At 41.8% G+C, this 16,731-nt stretch overlaps 1 protein-coding gene across 4 annotated transcripts in view; it reads right to left on the minus strand.

The window, feature by feature from the left end:
* Positions 1 to 1,524: 1,524 nt before the first annotated feature.
* Positions 1,525 to 16,731, minus strand: part of LRRC8D (leucine rich repeat containing 8 VRAC subunit D) — a 112,536-nt gene continuing 97,329 nt past the window's right edge. For all 4 annotated transcript variants that reach the window (XM_026497641.4, XM_044383664.3, XM_057310485.1 and 1 more), the window contains one exon: positions 1,525 to 4,472. In XM_026497641.4, the coding sequence (XP_026353426.1) occupies positions 1,894 to 4,470 (2,577 nt within the window). In that variant the 5' untranslated portion in view covers positions 4,471 to 4,472 and the 3' untranslated portion in view covers positions 1,525 to 1,893. The remainder of the gene's footprint in view (positions 4,473 to 16,731) is intronic.

A 16,731-nucleotide genomic window follows, 5' to 3' on the forward strand; every position in this document is an offset into this window, starting at 1 on the left:
CTTCTGTATCCCAAAGTTGTCCTTGTCCTCTCATTTTCTGAACTTGAGATTTTATCAACTAGCCTTTTAGGAAGAGACAGAGTGGCTGGGATGCTGGAGCTGGGGTCAGTTTCTAATTCAGCGAGAGAGGCCAAGGCCAGTACCCCAAGATCAGTTCTGGGAGGAAAAGCAGGGATGTGAGTCCATCTTTTCACATTCTCCACAAAATCCGTCAAGTCATGCTAAGGTGTTGACAGGAGAATGTGCAATGTCTTTTTTTTTTTTTTTAAGTTTATTTTTAGTAATCTCTACACCCAACGTGGGGCTCAAGCTCACAAACTCGAGATCCAGAGTCACATGCTCTTCTGACTGAGTCAGCCAGGCGCCCCTCCAGTGTCTTATTAGATGAGTCCAGTTTCATACAGAGAGGACATTACTTTGTCATCCGGAGTGCCAAACAGTCCTCTTCTCTTGAAAACACACATCTGCAGAAAGGCTGAGAAACACCTGCTGACCAATACCTAACCAGGTGGCAGGGAATTTTTTTATTTTCTGAGATGGACTTGGACACTTTGTAGGTTAAAAAAGGAAAATCATCATTTAAGAAGTACATTCTGCCAGCATTTCCCTGGACATGATCCCTCCTAGCCACAGGCAAACACAGGAAATACAGCCTGTCGCTAAAATAAATACAGAAAGTCAGTTTTCCAACTCAGTGAGCTACAAGTCCTACTTTTTCCTCAACACTGAAAAGGGCAAGAAATGAAGGATAATTGCTTTGATTTTGTGTTATCTTCTAACTGTTGCTATATTGGAAAGCATTAATCACTAAACCATTAAACATTTTGTCTTGTGGGGGCACCTGGGTGGCGTGGTCAGTTAAGCATCTGACTCTTAGTTTCAGCTCAGGTCATGATCTGTGAGTTTAGGGGAGGCAGTCAGAGAAAGTGCTAGCAATAAAATATAAGACTTTCTCCTTTATATATATCAGGCTCCCCGCTCAGTGGGGAGTCTGCTTGAGATTCTCTCTCTCTCCCCCTCTGCCCCTCCCTACTGCGCTTGTGTGTGCTTGCTCTCTCTCTCAAATAAATAATTAAAAACTTTTTGTCTTGGTTGTAATTAATTTTTAAAAAACATTTTCTATTTATTGGCAACCTTATAGTATTGATAGAAAAATGTGTCTCATAATAATTCCAGGCTATGGAAAAACAGCTATTGGTGAGGGGGATGTCATTTTCTTTTATTTTTTCATGCTATTTTTAAAAAAACAAACGACTTCCCCTCCCCCCACAAGCTACACACCTTTACTGTGTTCCAGACCTTCAAGAGCGTAACATCACTAAAATAGGATTCTCAGAAGTGGGAGCCCTAGCCCAATGTTATAAGAAGTGCTGATTTGAGGCACTTTAAATTAAAACAGGAAGGAAATATTTCAGCAAATCCAAATTTACAAGCTGGGACCTGACGTGTCTTTAAGTGGTCTGAATTAAAGCAATACCGCACCGATTAGGCAAAGTAAATCAAGACACCTCCAGAAAGCTGGTATAGTAAGAAAAATGTCAATTTAATCATTTACTTTAGCAGGCAAGCAACTTGTAAACATTCAGTAGCGGCAGCATCCAAGTTACAAACAATTTAAAAAGAAACCAAGATTAGTGATTATAATCGTTCCTTCCCTTTCCCCCAAAAGAAAAAAAAAGAAAAGAGAAAAGATTTGGAAATGAATGACAGAAAACACTACAAACAGGGAACATTCAGTTATGTCTTCTATCAGCCTTCTATGCATCCTTGCTGTGTTTTATTTTTTTAAAGATGTATCTACTCCTAAAATGCATTATCTTGCAATAACTTGTACGCGAGTGTTTGCAATCTAGGAAGTTTTCCTGCACACGGACGTGCACGGATCATCTCAGTTTAAATCCCATTCGCAAAGGGAATATTTATGTCTTGATTCAATGCTTCTTTGACTTCGAGTGGCAGGGTGTCAAAAAGGTGATCTTCCACAACAAGCCCGCTTTTCTTGAGCAGGCGACACTGGCCCAGCTGGGCTGGCAGGCGGTCCAAGCAGTTCCCCTTCAGCTCTAGCTGAGTGAGCTGGGAGAGCTGACCAATCTTCTCGGGGAGGAAGGTGATGCAGTTTTGCCCCAGATTCAAAGTCCTCAACTTCACGCATTTGAACAACTGTTTTGGCAGAACGTCCACTTTGTTCCCAGTGATATGCAAATGCTGCAGGTTCTGAAGCAATCCTATTTCTATCGGAATCACTGAAATGTTGTTGTAACTTACATCTAAGCATCTGAGTTTCTGTAAACTGAACACTGCCACGGGTAAGGATTCGAGCTTGTTGTTAGAGAAATAAAGTGACTCCAAGTTTTTGACGTGGGTGATGGAGGGTGGAATGGTGGCGATTTTATTATGCCATAATTTTAAACACGTCAGTCGTTTTAAATGCTGGAAACTGATGATCTCCTCAATTGTGCGTATGTTATTTGATTTTAAATCCAGTTCCTGCAGATTGGAGAGGCTGAAAATAGCATGGGGGATTCTCTCCAGCTCACAGTTCTGAAGTTCGAGCTCGGCGACATTCATCATTTTCTTAAGGCTGTTCAGTACCAAGAGTTTAGTGCCGTCATTATGAATGACTAACTTCGTAAGATGTGGAGCCACATCTGTAATGTTGGAGGGAACTTTGGTCAAATTACTCTTCACGTGCAGAATCTTAAGGTGCCGCAACTCTCGGAGAGACTCGAGTCCGATCATCTTATTGTTCTCCGAGTTCAAGTTGCCTATCAAGTACAACTCTCGCAGGTTTTTGAGCAGGTACACCCAGGCAGGGATCTCCGCCACGTCGGTGAACTTCACGTGAAGGCATCTCAAGTGATCTCGGAGGAAGCTAAAAGCAGTCTGTTCAACTTTTGCAGGGCAGTGGCAGAGGTGAAGCTCTTGGAGGTTGGTCATCTGAGAAATCTTAGCGGGAATTTTAGCTTCTGGAATCAGTTCAAGTTTTAGCACATCCAGGTCTGTGAGGTCAAAGACGGCGTCGGGCACACCGGACAGCATGAACAGATGGAGCTCCTGCTTGTCCTGGGGGTTGCGGGACACGTGCTGCCGAAGTTTTTCAAATGTCCACTCATGGTTCAGACTAATTTCCCTCAGTTTATTTTCACTGACTTCTGACAGGAACACACCAAAGCGCTTTGAATACAGCTGGTCATACTGGTCTACCATGTGCAGGAGGAACGCAAAATCGTTTTTGACGTCTGGAATGTCGCTGAAACTGCTCTCTTCCCTGACTTTTTCAAAAGAATATTCCTTCAAAGGTATCCTGAATAACCAGAAGAGAGTGTAGAGGCAGATAAAACCATAGACACAAATAATGGATATGTAGCTGATGAGCAGCTTTTTCAGCATGTATGCCATATTGTGGGTGCACTCGAATACCTCATAACCAGTCAGGTGCTCCACTTTGGGCTTGCAGACGTGTTCAAAGCTGATGGCGTTGACGAAGTTTGCGGTATAGCAGAGAATGAAAATGAATTTGGCTGTTTTGATAAACGTTTGGACCACGTAGAGTTTGTAGATCAAGTCACTGTCTTCCACGTGAGCACGGAACTTCCTTACTTTCTCAAACAGGGCTTTGGCCTGTTCCCCATCTTTTTTATCCAGGATGGTCATGCTGGGGACTTCGATCACAGGCTTCTCGGCTGAGAATTTGAAGCCTGTTTTGTTGATCATTGGGGTACTGGCACTAGGGCTCCCTTCATCACTGCTGGTAGACACATGCTTTGGTAGAGTCTGGGCACCTGTTATTCTCTGCTTGTTTTCCTCCGAGTCTTCACACGCTGTCTCAGACAACGCTTTAGTAGTCCAAGGAGATTCAAAGCACTTTCCTAATATTGAAACAAAATGTTCTACTTTTGAGCATGTTTTGGGATATTTGAACCAAAAGTTGCTACTGACCATGAGAATAATAGTATGTATGAGAGCAAGGTATGGAAAGTACTTAGAATACCACGGGAGGGCCAGATGGTAACACATCTGATTAATAAATACATATTGCTGAAAATCCAAGTTTGTCTTTCGGCCTGTTGGATCTTTCTTCTCTTTCTTTGTCTCCTGATGTGGAACTGTCAAATCTGTGTGAGGATATGTGGCTCTGAGAGGTATGTCAGGTGTCACAGCAGATGCGCCAAAGGAAATGTCACTTGCCGTCCGCCTGTCTTGGTCTTGGTCAGTGGCTGCTTCCAACTTGGGGATATTGGTGGTAACGTCGGCATTTCCTGGTGGTGTGTGTGCCTTTGAATTTACAGGAGATGGCAATACTGGCAAGCAGACCACCTGATCTTTGGTAAGTTGCATGGTTCCTGCAAAGATGGCTACCATCAACATAACGACAGCCAGGTAATCCATAAACACGTCCCACCATGGTTTCAGGATTCGGTAAGTTGGTTGAATGTCATTAAGTGAAGCAACTTCCGCAAGGGTAAACATTCCTAGAAAACAAGAAAGCAAAAGACATCATTACAAAGATGCAAGCAAAAACATTAAACAAAAAAAACTCTTTTTTTTTTTATAAGATTTTATTTATTTATTTGACAGAGATAGAGATAGCCAGTGAGAGAGGGAACACAAGCAGGGGGAGTGGGAGAGGAAGAAGCAGGCTCCCCGCAGAGGAGCCTGATGTGGGGCTCGATCCCAGAATGCCAGGATCACGCCCTGAGCTGAAGGCAGACGCCTAACCGCTGTGTCACCCAGGCGCCCCCCAAAAAAACTCTTTACTTGCTCCAAATTAAAGTATTCTCCTCCATGTCCTAGCTTTTTCTCCAACACAGGTGTAGTAGAAAATAAACTAAAAGGAACACCCATGAGAAAAATGGTGGTTTGTCATAGGAGCTTTTCCCTCCCACCCCAAGAGAAGAGAGAAAAAAAAGGGGGGGGGAAGGGGAATAAAGAATGCCTTCTAGGTGAGAAATAAGTCAGTCTGCTAAAGAGTTGGAGTAGAAAGGGGGGGAAAGTTTGAGAGCTGTTTTGGAGCCAGAATTGAAAGACTTATAACTTCCAGGACCTTGAGGAAGGATGTGAGAACAAGATGGGATCTGCTGTGGACTGGAATGATTCAAGGTTAAGACTTTAGGGAGAGAGGTGAGATGACTTCTATCTTGTACAAGCCAAAATGGAAGGGGCCGTGTACACTATTAAACTCTACATAAGCCTTGTGTACCAGACTGAGGATTACTACTTACTAATGGTGTGATTCTCCAGGCCTTGTGTTTCCCATCCATATAATGGGGATGATTACTTCTGAGAGGTATTGGAAAGCTTAAATTAAGTACTGATTATAAAGCTCTTAGCACACCCACTGGCCACAAGTATTTGTTCATTCGTTACGTTAGCTCTTATCACTCTGGTGGAAATGTGCCACGGACAGCTAAAATTAAGGGTCTGGAGTTTAAGAGGACTCTTATTATATACATACTTGGGGTGTAGCTGAAACTCTGGCTTTGGATGCAGCCCCTTGGAACAGCAAGTAGCATGAGAAGAGGGCCAGAGATATAGGTGGAAAGACACCAGATAGGTCAGGGCCAGTAAGACCTTTGATCTCTACCAAAGCAGGTGACCCCAGACGCAACGAAGGGAATCCCACTACCAGGACATCTGAAAATGTGGTCACCATTCACTGATGGCTGGCAGCATTATAGTCCTGAAACTACTCATACAAAGAATAAAAGTACCAAGGACAATCATCCTGGAAGAAACCAAGAGAAACACAGTGTTTATAGGGCAAGTAATGGGAATGGGCTTCTGTAATCATATAGGTAAAATAAATGTTTATCTTCTTGAATTTAGAAGTTTCAACTTCTTGAAAAGTAACACTATCACATTCTACTTTCTTGGGATGCTCCCAGGTTCCAATATTCATATATAAAATGACTTATTTCTTTGAAAAGCAAGTAAGAAAACCAGAAAGATAAAAGTCCAGGCAAATTCCTAAAGTTCTTGGAATACATTATTTCTTAAAATAAAGGAAAGAAGATAGATTTTTCTCTAATTACGTACAAGCTGCCTGGACTGCTGTGTTGAGAAGGATTCTGAGGCTGACTCTGGTTTCAGCAGGAAAGTGCTACATGACTGGGTACTAGTATCTCCCTTGGATGACAAAACAAGAGAGCAGTGGCTATCAGTACTTGGACTCTGCTTGCTCTGTTCTAGTGTAAGTCTCTGAAAGTCAGAACCATGTCTTATTTCTTCTGAAACTCTCTACATACACCTACTAGTGTACAAGGCAAGAACATAATATTTCCTAATAAAATACAATGAATATCTATTCAATTGTAATAGCAATTCTCTTATCTATAGTTTGTTTTTTTTAAGTGAAATGTCTTTTATGTAACTAGGTAAATGTAAGCCCAAGAACTCCAAATACATCTAAACTATTCCGTTGTACTTATACTTTGTGAAAATTGCTAGAAATCACATTTCTAGACTTCCAGGCTTAAGTATGAAATGCCTGGCACCCAGTCTTTATTAAAAAAATGACCAAGGGGGGCACCTGGGTGGCTCAGTCGTTAAGTGTCTGCCTTTGGCTCAGGGCGTGATCCCAGGGTCCTGGGATCGAGCCCCACATCAGGTTCCTTGCTCCGCTGGGAGCCCGCTTCTTCGTCTCCCACTCCCCCTGCTTGTGTTCCCTCTCTTGCTGGCTGTCTCTCTCTCTCTGTCAAATAAATAAATAAAATCTTAAAAAAAAAATGGCCAAGGAAGTGGGAGACAGCATCCCCACCGGAATCCCTATATTCTGAGCTCTTTTATCTTGTGTGTGTGTGTTTGGTTTCATGAGTAGTTGTGAATTTAAGCAGGAAGCAAGGCTACTGGAATGCGCAGCAGGCGAAGCTACATGAGAAACAGTTCAACCACATGTCATGTGAGCTCTTTGGTCCCTATACAGAATGCATAAAACACAGCACCGAGCCACAGGTTACAGAGTGAATCTTATTTTGTGTATAGAGATTGCAGAACACACCTCACAGGTTTCTTCCTGGCAAAGAACTTCATATGGTCACACCCAGGGACCATGCTTTTAAAGGGTCATCCATATAAATAATAGAAAAAAACAGAGTTGTTGTTGTTTTGCACATAATACCTCTTTCTAATAAGATTTTTCTTTACTCTTCAAATAGTTGTATTGCTCTAAAGAAGTCAGGATGTTTGGGTTGGAGAACTGAGGGGACAAGGCAATTTTGAAAGTCATCCTCCTGAGAATATTAGTTACTTGTCTGTTAAGCCCTGATTATTACACCTGGTTTCTCTGCTTCCAGTCTTTATTTTTATTTATCTACTTACTATTTATTTAATTATTGTTATTAAAGTATAGTTGACGTGAAATGCTCTATTAGCTTTGGGTGTGTAGGATAGTGATTCAACAATTACGTACATTACAAAATACTCACCGTGGTAAGTGTGGTCACCACCTGTCACCAAAGTGATTACGATGTTATTGATTGTATTTCCTATGTTGTATGTTTCACCCCTGTGACTTCTTTATTTTATAACGTGAAGTCTGTACTCCCCAATCTCCTTGGCCTATTTTGTTCATCCCTGCACCACCACCTTCTTCTGGCAACCACAGGTTTGTTCTCTGTATTTGTGAGTCAGTTTCTGTTTTTGTTTGTTCGTTTTGTCTTTTATGGTTTCCACATATAAATGAAATCATACGACGTTTATCTTTTGCTGTCTGTCGCCTCCATTCTTGACCTCCTTCAATCCATCTCCCACCTGCTGTGGGTCCTTTGGTTAAAACTCCTCATCTCCCAAGATTCTCCATGCCCTAGGCTGATAATGTCTTCCGTCTTCTCCAACCAGCCATTCATTCCCCCCTGTATTCAAGTCCTCCTATGCACTATTTGCTCTACTTTCCTCCCAATCACCTTCATTAGGCCACCAGGGTTCTGTCATCTTTTCCAGGAGCCCTCCCTGACCTCTAGTCTGGGTGGGTCCTTCTTCAGTGTGCTCTCACAGGACTCTACCTCTACCCACGAAAGCCCTTGTCACACTGTGGTGGAACCAACTTCTTACTCGTCTGATCCCATACTAGATTTTAAATGCAATGGGGCCAGGGGCCAGGGACCATGTCCATCCCCGTCATTCCCATATAGCCAATGCCCGATGCCCAGCAGGTGCTTAATCAAGGAAAGACTGTATGGCTCTCGATCGTCATCTTCAGTGTGCTCTTCCTCCTCCTCAAAATTCCTCAAGAACAACTATCAACTATCTACCTATGGCATTGGGCAGAAGAGCATCTTATTAAACTTAATTGCCACCACAGTGCAACTTAGGCCCTTATAAAAATAAAAGCTCTAAGCCTGGCCTGTGCATAAAAATAAACAGCTAAAGGATCACAGAGCAAAGAAACTGTGGGATCCTTGTAACCTGTGTTTTGTAGCTGTTAAAGCTTCATCTGTTGTTTTAAAGCACCTTGAACTTGGGACAGGCTTTGATTCCAGGAGAGACAGGAGGAAGCTGATCACTTTCCCAGAGGAGAGGAAAAAAAAGTTAAAAGGTGGAGGCAGAGAACGGAGCATTAGAGTACTGTAACTTCACAATGACCCTGAATGATCGCTAGCTCAGCCCCCACATCCCAGCAAGGGTGACAACATCTGAACAGAGACCAGCATGCAAGGGTGGGCTCTTCTCCTCCAGCATGCCATCTATTCTGCCATTGCCCGCCAAGGGTTCTGTGCCCCTGCCATTTCCTCCGGCCCACTTCCCTTTTTCCCTCTGTTCAGCTCCTACTTACTCCTCAAGCACAGCTCAAGTACTACCTCTTTCCCCAAATTCCTATCATACGGTCTAATAATATCCGTTTCTAGTATTTGTCTCTTCATGTAGATCTTGAGCTCCTTATGGGCAGAGACTATGCCTTATTATTCACCTTTGATCCACTGTGACCTGCTCTCCCCTCTAAAGAACAGAGAAGGCATTTAGTGATGAGGATGATGATGGCGATGACGATAATGGCAGCTATTACGTGTTGCCTTCCTGCCACATGCCATGCACTGCAATAGGAGCTTTACATCTGGTATAATCAGCTTTTGTGCAGGATGCATTCCTGAAAATGAATGCATGAAGGTTTAGAATTTCAGGTTTTGGGGGCTGAGGGAAGAGTTCTACTTCCAAAATGCTATATAGCATCCTAAAAGCCACCAGAATTCCTAAAATGAAAAAGACAGATAACACCAAAGTGCTGGTGAGGATGTGGAGCAATGAAAACCCTTAAACATTGCTGGCAGGAGTAAACTGGTAAAACCATACTGGGAAGCTTTTGGGCTAATATCTACTAAAACTGAACATGTGCACTCTATGACCCAGCAATATACCCACGAGGAATACATATCCTTATCAAAAGCCATGTACAATGACATTCGCAGCGGCACTACTTGCAATCGCCCTAAACTGGAAGCTAGCTAAATGTCCATCACTGGTAGAATGAAAAAATGAAATGTGGTCTATTCACAAAGTGGAATATCAGGCATCCATGGGAATGAATGGTCTCATCACATGGGTCTGCTCGGTGTATAAAATGGGATCTGTATGCTTAAGGCTACGTGACTTTTGGGGTATTTATTATGTTTTAACTTCAATATTAAGTTTCAAAAAGAAATGATAAAAGCACAAACACCTGCCCTATGAATGTGGGGTGTCAACAGACTGAGGCTTCGTCCTCCCCCATCCCAAGGCACGCATCGGCTGACTGGGGTCAGAGGCCAGGGACCTACTCTCCCTGGAGTACAGAGGACTGAATCTTCCCCAGAAAAGCGGGCGCAGAGGTATGAATCTACCATGTGCAACAGCTCTGGCTGGGAGCAGCTGAACACGCACAGATGGAACGCCAGTGGAACACTGCCCAAATTCCATCGAACCCTCACAACGTTCCTCTCATCTGCCACAGTGTGATTGTTTTCCCACCACAGATAAAGAAACAGGCTTGCAGGAGTTAAGTTGCAAAAGTCAAATAATTAGCGGTGGACTCTGGATTGAAAAATCTCATCTCAGGCCAAACTACATGTCGCTTCTAGCGGGCTATACTGCCTCTCTTCTACTTCTCACGTTGGCAGTTTGCGAACAACTTCTATGAAATGCCTTGGGTGATTTTCACAGTAACCCAGGGCATGAGGCTCTGCTCCTGCCCACCAGGATGTGGAAACCTGGAGCACAACAAGCTGAAATGACCTCCCTGGGCTCATTAGATGGCACAGCTAACGGCATCTTTCATCTCCGTATCTCCTTCTCCATCACGCGGTCTTCTAATGGCTGTGCTGGTGGCTACGGCTGGCTGCTAAAGGCAGGAACTTCTGACCACTGTCCTTGGCTTTGGGGAGACAGAGGAATGAAATTATGTAATCATCACCTTCCTTAAGGTGACCTTTCACAGTATCCGCTCAGAATTCAAGGAAACCACGAGCCAGGCACCATGGAGGGGAATGCCGAAATGATGTAACTTAGTCCTTGCCATCCAGGAGTTCCCAGTCTAATGGGCATCCCCATTAGCAGTAAGTGTGCTATTACAACACAGTAAGAAAACCGCCCTGACCGGGTTAATACAAAACACAGGAGGCACAGGACAGGACAAACCCATGTCTGCATCTGATAACCAGGGAGGCGGGGAGCTCCACAGAGAGGTGGTTTCTAAGCTGAGATCAGAAGGAGGGGGACCATCATGGGGTGGCTGGGAGGGTAGGTAATACGATTTTTTTCACAAGAAATAGCAAGCACAAAGGCATGGAGATATGGGAGAAATGAGGTATTATAGAAACTACAAATATTTCTATTGTTATCCCATTCTTAGTCTATATGCCCCTGTACAGATAGCACATTTTACAGGTAAGTCACAAGATGGAAACAAACCGAGGCACGGATGGTTTAACTGTAGTCTTAAGGAAGTGCCTGGACCATAAGGCAGGAAACCAGCACTTTCCTGCATGTCAGCCACCGACCACCTCTTATCTCAAACACAGGACTGCCTGCTATCCTGTTTTACCCATCAAAAACTGAGTAAGAACTTCCTACCTCCCAGGGAGTGTTTCAACCATTAATTGTCTGAAAATGCAGTAACGCTTTGAAAATAGAAGTTGCTTTTCACATATGCAAGTGCATACCAAGTATATTAAATATTCATATAATATAGCATGTTAAGTACATGATGATCCACAAGTGATTTTCCAATGCGACAGTCCAGTCAATGAAAGACATCAGTAGCTAACTTTCGTATCCTAAGGTTTGATCTCTTTAGTGAATCGGGACTCAGAATGGATATACATGGTTATCAGTGGATTTTTGTTTTTACCCAAGGAAGGCACATTTAGTCAGTATTAATTGCATACAGTCTTTGGGTTCTCCTTTATAATATGTCTGTTGCAAAGGACTTAAAGAATTACATTACGAGCATGAGGATTTCACATTCCAAGGCTTCTCTGTTTACGGTACACATGAAAATCAGCTTAACATTCCCATAAGCACACATTTCTCATGGAAATTGAGAGAACTGAAAGAGGGAAATTAATGGACTTTGGGTGAACAATGATGAATCAGAAAAGAACAGACTGAATCTAAATTCTTTTACAATATATGATTCTATTTTCTTATCTGAAAGTATGACCAGTAATAACGGACTAAACCAATAACCGATACCCAGATTCAAAAATTAGAAGCCATGATGGTTTGGATAACCCTGTGAATATAGAAAAAAAACACTGAAAAGTACACTTAACTGGGTGAATTGTATGGCATATGAATTATACCTCAATAAGGTCATTAAAACTTAGAAGCCAGACCTCAATCTTCATTTTACTGCCTAAACTGCCTTTCAACAGAAACAGGATAGTGAAAATAGGTAGCCTAATTGTCGATAGTCATGCTACACTGCATTCTAGGTTCAAATATGTTCCAAAATGATTGCTATGCTATTATGATTACACTGAACTGGTTCTGGAGAAAAATCTTTAGCACTTTACTTATCCTCTCTGAGCATCCATGCCTCATCTATTAAATCTTGGTAACACAATAGGCGTGTATTGGAAACACTTCAGTTTAGGATCTGACACAAAGTAAGCCCCAAAGATGTTTGCTGAATCTGAATGCAGAAAAAGAATCACTAAGGAGAAGAGCAAGCCCGTGTTAATTTTGAATTAGCATGTAGCATTATGTACACAGAAGTAATCCTGAAATAAGTAACTGACAGTAAAACTTTGGTTTCAATTTCATTTCCTTCAGAAACGTTTCAATTAAAATTACTTACTTTTTTAAGACTTCAAGTCATCTCTATACCTGACAGGGGGCTCAAATGTACGAGCCCGGGATCAAGAGTCACAGGCCCCCCTCACTAAGCAGCCACGTGCCCCACAATGAAAATTACTTCTATTAGGAGGTGGCAAAGTTTGATGCCAAAGAGACCTGGATTCAAATCCTGTTTTTTGCTCGTGTTCTTTAGCAGTGTAAACGTGGGGAACTTAGCGTCTGCTGGAAAACTTACATTAATGAGATCATTATTAGAATACAGCAAAACAGAAGACTGTGGCCACCTAATTTAAAACTTTAAAAATTAATCCCATCTGCATTAGGAGGCCTTCAATACCCCTATTAAAAAGGAAGACAAATGGCTCTGAAATGTTATTTAACGAAGAGAGTTTAGAGTACAAAGAAGTTTAGATTGATTAAATCAAGGTCACACACATATTTTTCACATAGGTATGAGTTCCCTACCCAATCAAATACCAGTTTTCATTTTCTTTCTACTGTGTTCTGTGAAAAACCAGCCAGTTTTCTTGGCCAAACTAGGCAAATGGGAGAACACCTCAGACTGGTGAGGATCAAATTCTCAAATCCTTCAGTGAAATAAGTTAAAGCAGAACAAATTAAAGTTCATAAAGAGGTAATAAACTGTATCATCACTACCAGTAACCCCTCTTCAACATTCAATGTACATGCATGTAAACATATGTATACACGTGTGCAGGAATGCACATGCAGGCCACACCCAATTCAGACATGAAAAACTCCTATGATTGAAGAAAATAAATGCTTCAGATGTAAAACGAGAGAGAAGGAATGCTACAGTTTATTCAAACAGAGCTCTGTATGACTGGTATTATGTAAGTATTGACTGTTACAGATGTTGTATGTTATTTATTAATATGTATTAAGTGTTATGGATATTATAATTATGTAAGATACTCTAGCTGATATAATTCTATATATAAATATATATTTAATATATTAATATCTAAAATTATATATTATCTAATTATTAAATATATTATAATTATGTAATTATGTATAATTATATAATTAATATAGATAATATGATATATAACACATATACAATATATATATAAATATAAGTCACTTAGTGTTACTCCTTAAAAGATTGTAAGAAATTCTCTTTTATTTACTTTTTTAAGAAGGTGGGAGGGGCAGAGGGAGAGGGAAAGAGAGAATCCCAAGCAGTCTCCACACCCAGTGCAGAGCCCAAAGTGGGGCTCAATCTCACGACCCTGAGATCATGACCTGGGCCAAAATCAAGAGCTGGATACTCAACCAACTGAGCTGCCCAGGTGCCCTGAAATTCTCTTTTAAAAATCATTTTCTCTTTTTAGTAAATAGAATTTTAGTTCTATTTTCTCAGTCGGTAGAGCATGGGACTCTTGATCTTGGGATCTTGAGCCCCACGTTGGGTGTAAAGATTAAAAATAAAATCTTAAAAAAATAAAAATAAAAGATAATTTTAACACTACTTTGGGTCTAGATACCTCAAAAATAACTGAAAAAAATGTTCAGGGACTTGTCCCTTGATTTTACAAACCACTTGGCTATCTAAAACCTACTAAAATCAGATTTCACATAGGGCAAAATCCACCCATCTTGCTAACTCCAGAAGCTTTTCTTTTTTTTAGTAGGGGGAGGGGCAGAAAGAATCTTAAGCAGGCTCCACGCCCAACACAGGGCTTGATGTTGTGACCCTGAGGTCATGGCCAAAATCAAGAGTCAGATTTTTAATTAACTGACCACCCAGGCACCCCTCCAAAAGCTTTTTATAAATCCATTTAACACCTGAAAGAAGAGGACTTCAGAAAATTCAGAACTTGTGAGCTACAAAAACAACTTTACACAAAGTATATTTTGGTACCTATTTGGATTTTATCTCTAGAGTACTGCTATTCACAGAGAAAATCCACTTCAAAAGCTAAGGACTAGGGGCGCCTGGGTGGCACAGCGGTTAAGCGTCTGCCTTCGGCTCAGGGCGTGATCCCGGCACTGCGGGATCGAGCCCCACATCAGGCTCCTCTGCTATGAGCCTGCTTCTTCCTCTCCCACTCCCCCTGCTTGTGTTCCTCTCTCGCCGCTGTCTCTATCTCTGTCGAATAAATAAATAAAATCTTTAAAAAAAAAAAAAAAAAGCTAAGGACTAGAACTCTCAATACATTTTAGAAGATCTAAGGCAAAATATCCTAGGAATTAACAAAAATGTTTTAATTGTGTATTTTCTTGACTTTTCTTCTAGCTCTTAATTCTGAAAGTCAAGGCCCATGTTTGAAAGCTAGAAAATGAGATCTTATTCATGGAACAAAAGAACCTCTAAATCAATGGGTTCCACATTTCATTTTGTGCAAACATCAGAGCTTCTCTTACAAATTATCACTAGCATTGCCTTGACCCGGAACTCAAGCCAACAGAATTTCACAAATCCTTCAGTACCTACAGGCTTCGCTTACTGCACCCTCTACCAGAAACTACATTTCATTCAACAAATATTTATAGAGTAGCTATGTGCTGGGGATAAAAAGGGAAATCATAAACTCTCCTCGCTGAGAAAGTAGCTTAGAGGAAACATGAACAGAGAAGGAGGTATGATCAGGTATGTCTGATCAGCCCTGAAAAAGAAAGCTGACAGCTAATGGGTCTTAATAAAGGCTCCAGAGAAAGCCATCCCACACTCAGTGAGAAGTGTTTGGTCAAAACCTTCCAAGCCTAACTTCATCCAGTTTGCAAGGCAGCCAGTGGGATTGCTAAGGAGAGTTCTGTTTGCATTTCTAAATTCTTCCTGCCTGTAAGATAGACATCTTAGACCAAAACTGACCATTTTCTTTTTAAGTTTACTCACCTTTAATATTGTTCTCCAGAGTATGACTGGCACATGCCTGAGACTGGACTAAGGGAAGTGGACCAGAATGGAGCTCCCTGACCCCCTTAGCACATTTCCATGGTCCCGGGAAGTCTTGCCACATTCTGTCCCAGCTGCCTTTGGGACAGAAAGCCCTTCTCATCACAAACCCAGGGGTATCTGCTCTGGATATGGACAGCTGGGAGCCTGCCAGTCCTTGTTCCTGATTTAGTCCAGACTGCTAGAAAGCACCTGAGTACCTTGCTTGGTGCTCATCTTACTAACCCTAAGAAAACGTCTCAAAGTTAGAAAAAGATACTCAGATATGGATACACTATACTTTGAACACATAGTTCACGTTAAAAAGGCTACTTGTGGTTCATTAGGGCACTCCAGCCATCAAGACTAGAAATTAATGCAGAGTTAGACAATGGTTGCTCATGACCCTTGCTGAACTGGGACTTCCATCTGTCTGTCTCCTCTCCCTCCACCGGGTTTGAATTCCTAACCTAAAGGAGGAGAGTTTCTTTTATCTGCATGTACCCAGAGCATGACACAGGGAAAAAAAAAAAAAAAGAACTTAATAAAGATGTGAACCAGACCAGAACGAATCTTGGTGACCTATAACAGCATTCTAGGAGAGGGCGTAGAACTCACTGAACCTGTGAGCCAAATACTGACGCTGTTCATTACAGGAACATATGAGGTCACTATCACTTGTGGCGAAGTTAAAATGATCAGCTCTGACAGGCATCCTTCAACATCCAGATGGACAGTACTATATAGCTCTTTTTAACAGGTTATTCTGAAGGTGACTCCTATTGATAAACCATCTGCATGCAGTCTGGCCTATAAATAAACATCCTACATGAAAACAAAAAGACAAAGGTAAGTTTGGGCACACCCTCACCAAGAGATAAGACTGACCTCGGATTCTTGATGGTGGGCAGGTGATAAGCCAGTGTGAACTCTGCGACAGAGGCAAAAGAGCACCATTTCACACACACCCAGGTGACAGGAAAAGACCAAGCAGGAAGGAGCTCGGGAGAGGCAGACTCCCAGGGACAAGGAAGCTGCCAGAACCTCAGACTTTCCTCCTTCTTGTCCTCACGCCGTTTTCTGCCCTTCTGCGCACGTACTCGATGGAGATGTTCTGGCTGCATCTAACAATGTGTGCACAGTTTGTTGGAGTCAATCAACACTTAAATCAGAATACCGTATCAAAGGGTTGAGTAAGTACCCAACACATGGTAAGTGCGGGGTGAAAGCTGGGGTTGTTATTCATTGTGTTGTATAAGGCATTTTATAGAAAGAACTCTAGAAAAATTCTTTACAGTTACTAGGTATGAAGAGAAGTTTGCCTTTCATGATGTACTAATATAAGAGCAATGGAACCTGGGTGTTCTCCACTTAGCTGTAGCTTCCAAGAAAGTCAGCTAAATTGTATAATGGCATTATAAAAGCATTAACCCTTAGCCTGAATCTGTTTGCTTACTCACTCCCTCATCCCTCCATCCATGAAATGTTATCTGTGTACTCAAGTGTTAACATGATGCAAATTCCTGGAGAAACTCTGGTGAGCAAATTCAGACATATTTTCT

Source organism: Ursus arctos, unplaced genomic scaffold, assembly GCF_023065955.2.
Source record: "Ursus arctos isolate Adak ecotype North America unplaced genomic scaffold, UrsArc2.0 scaffold_12, whole genome shotgun sequence".
NCBI classification, from domain to species: domain Eukaryota; kingdom Metazoa; phylum Chordata; class Mammalia; order Carnivora; family Ursidae; genus Ursus; species Ursus arctos.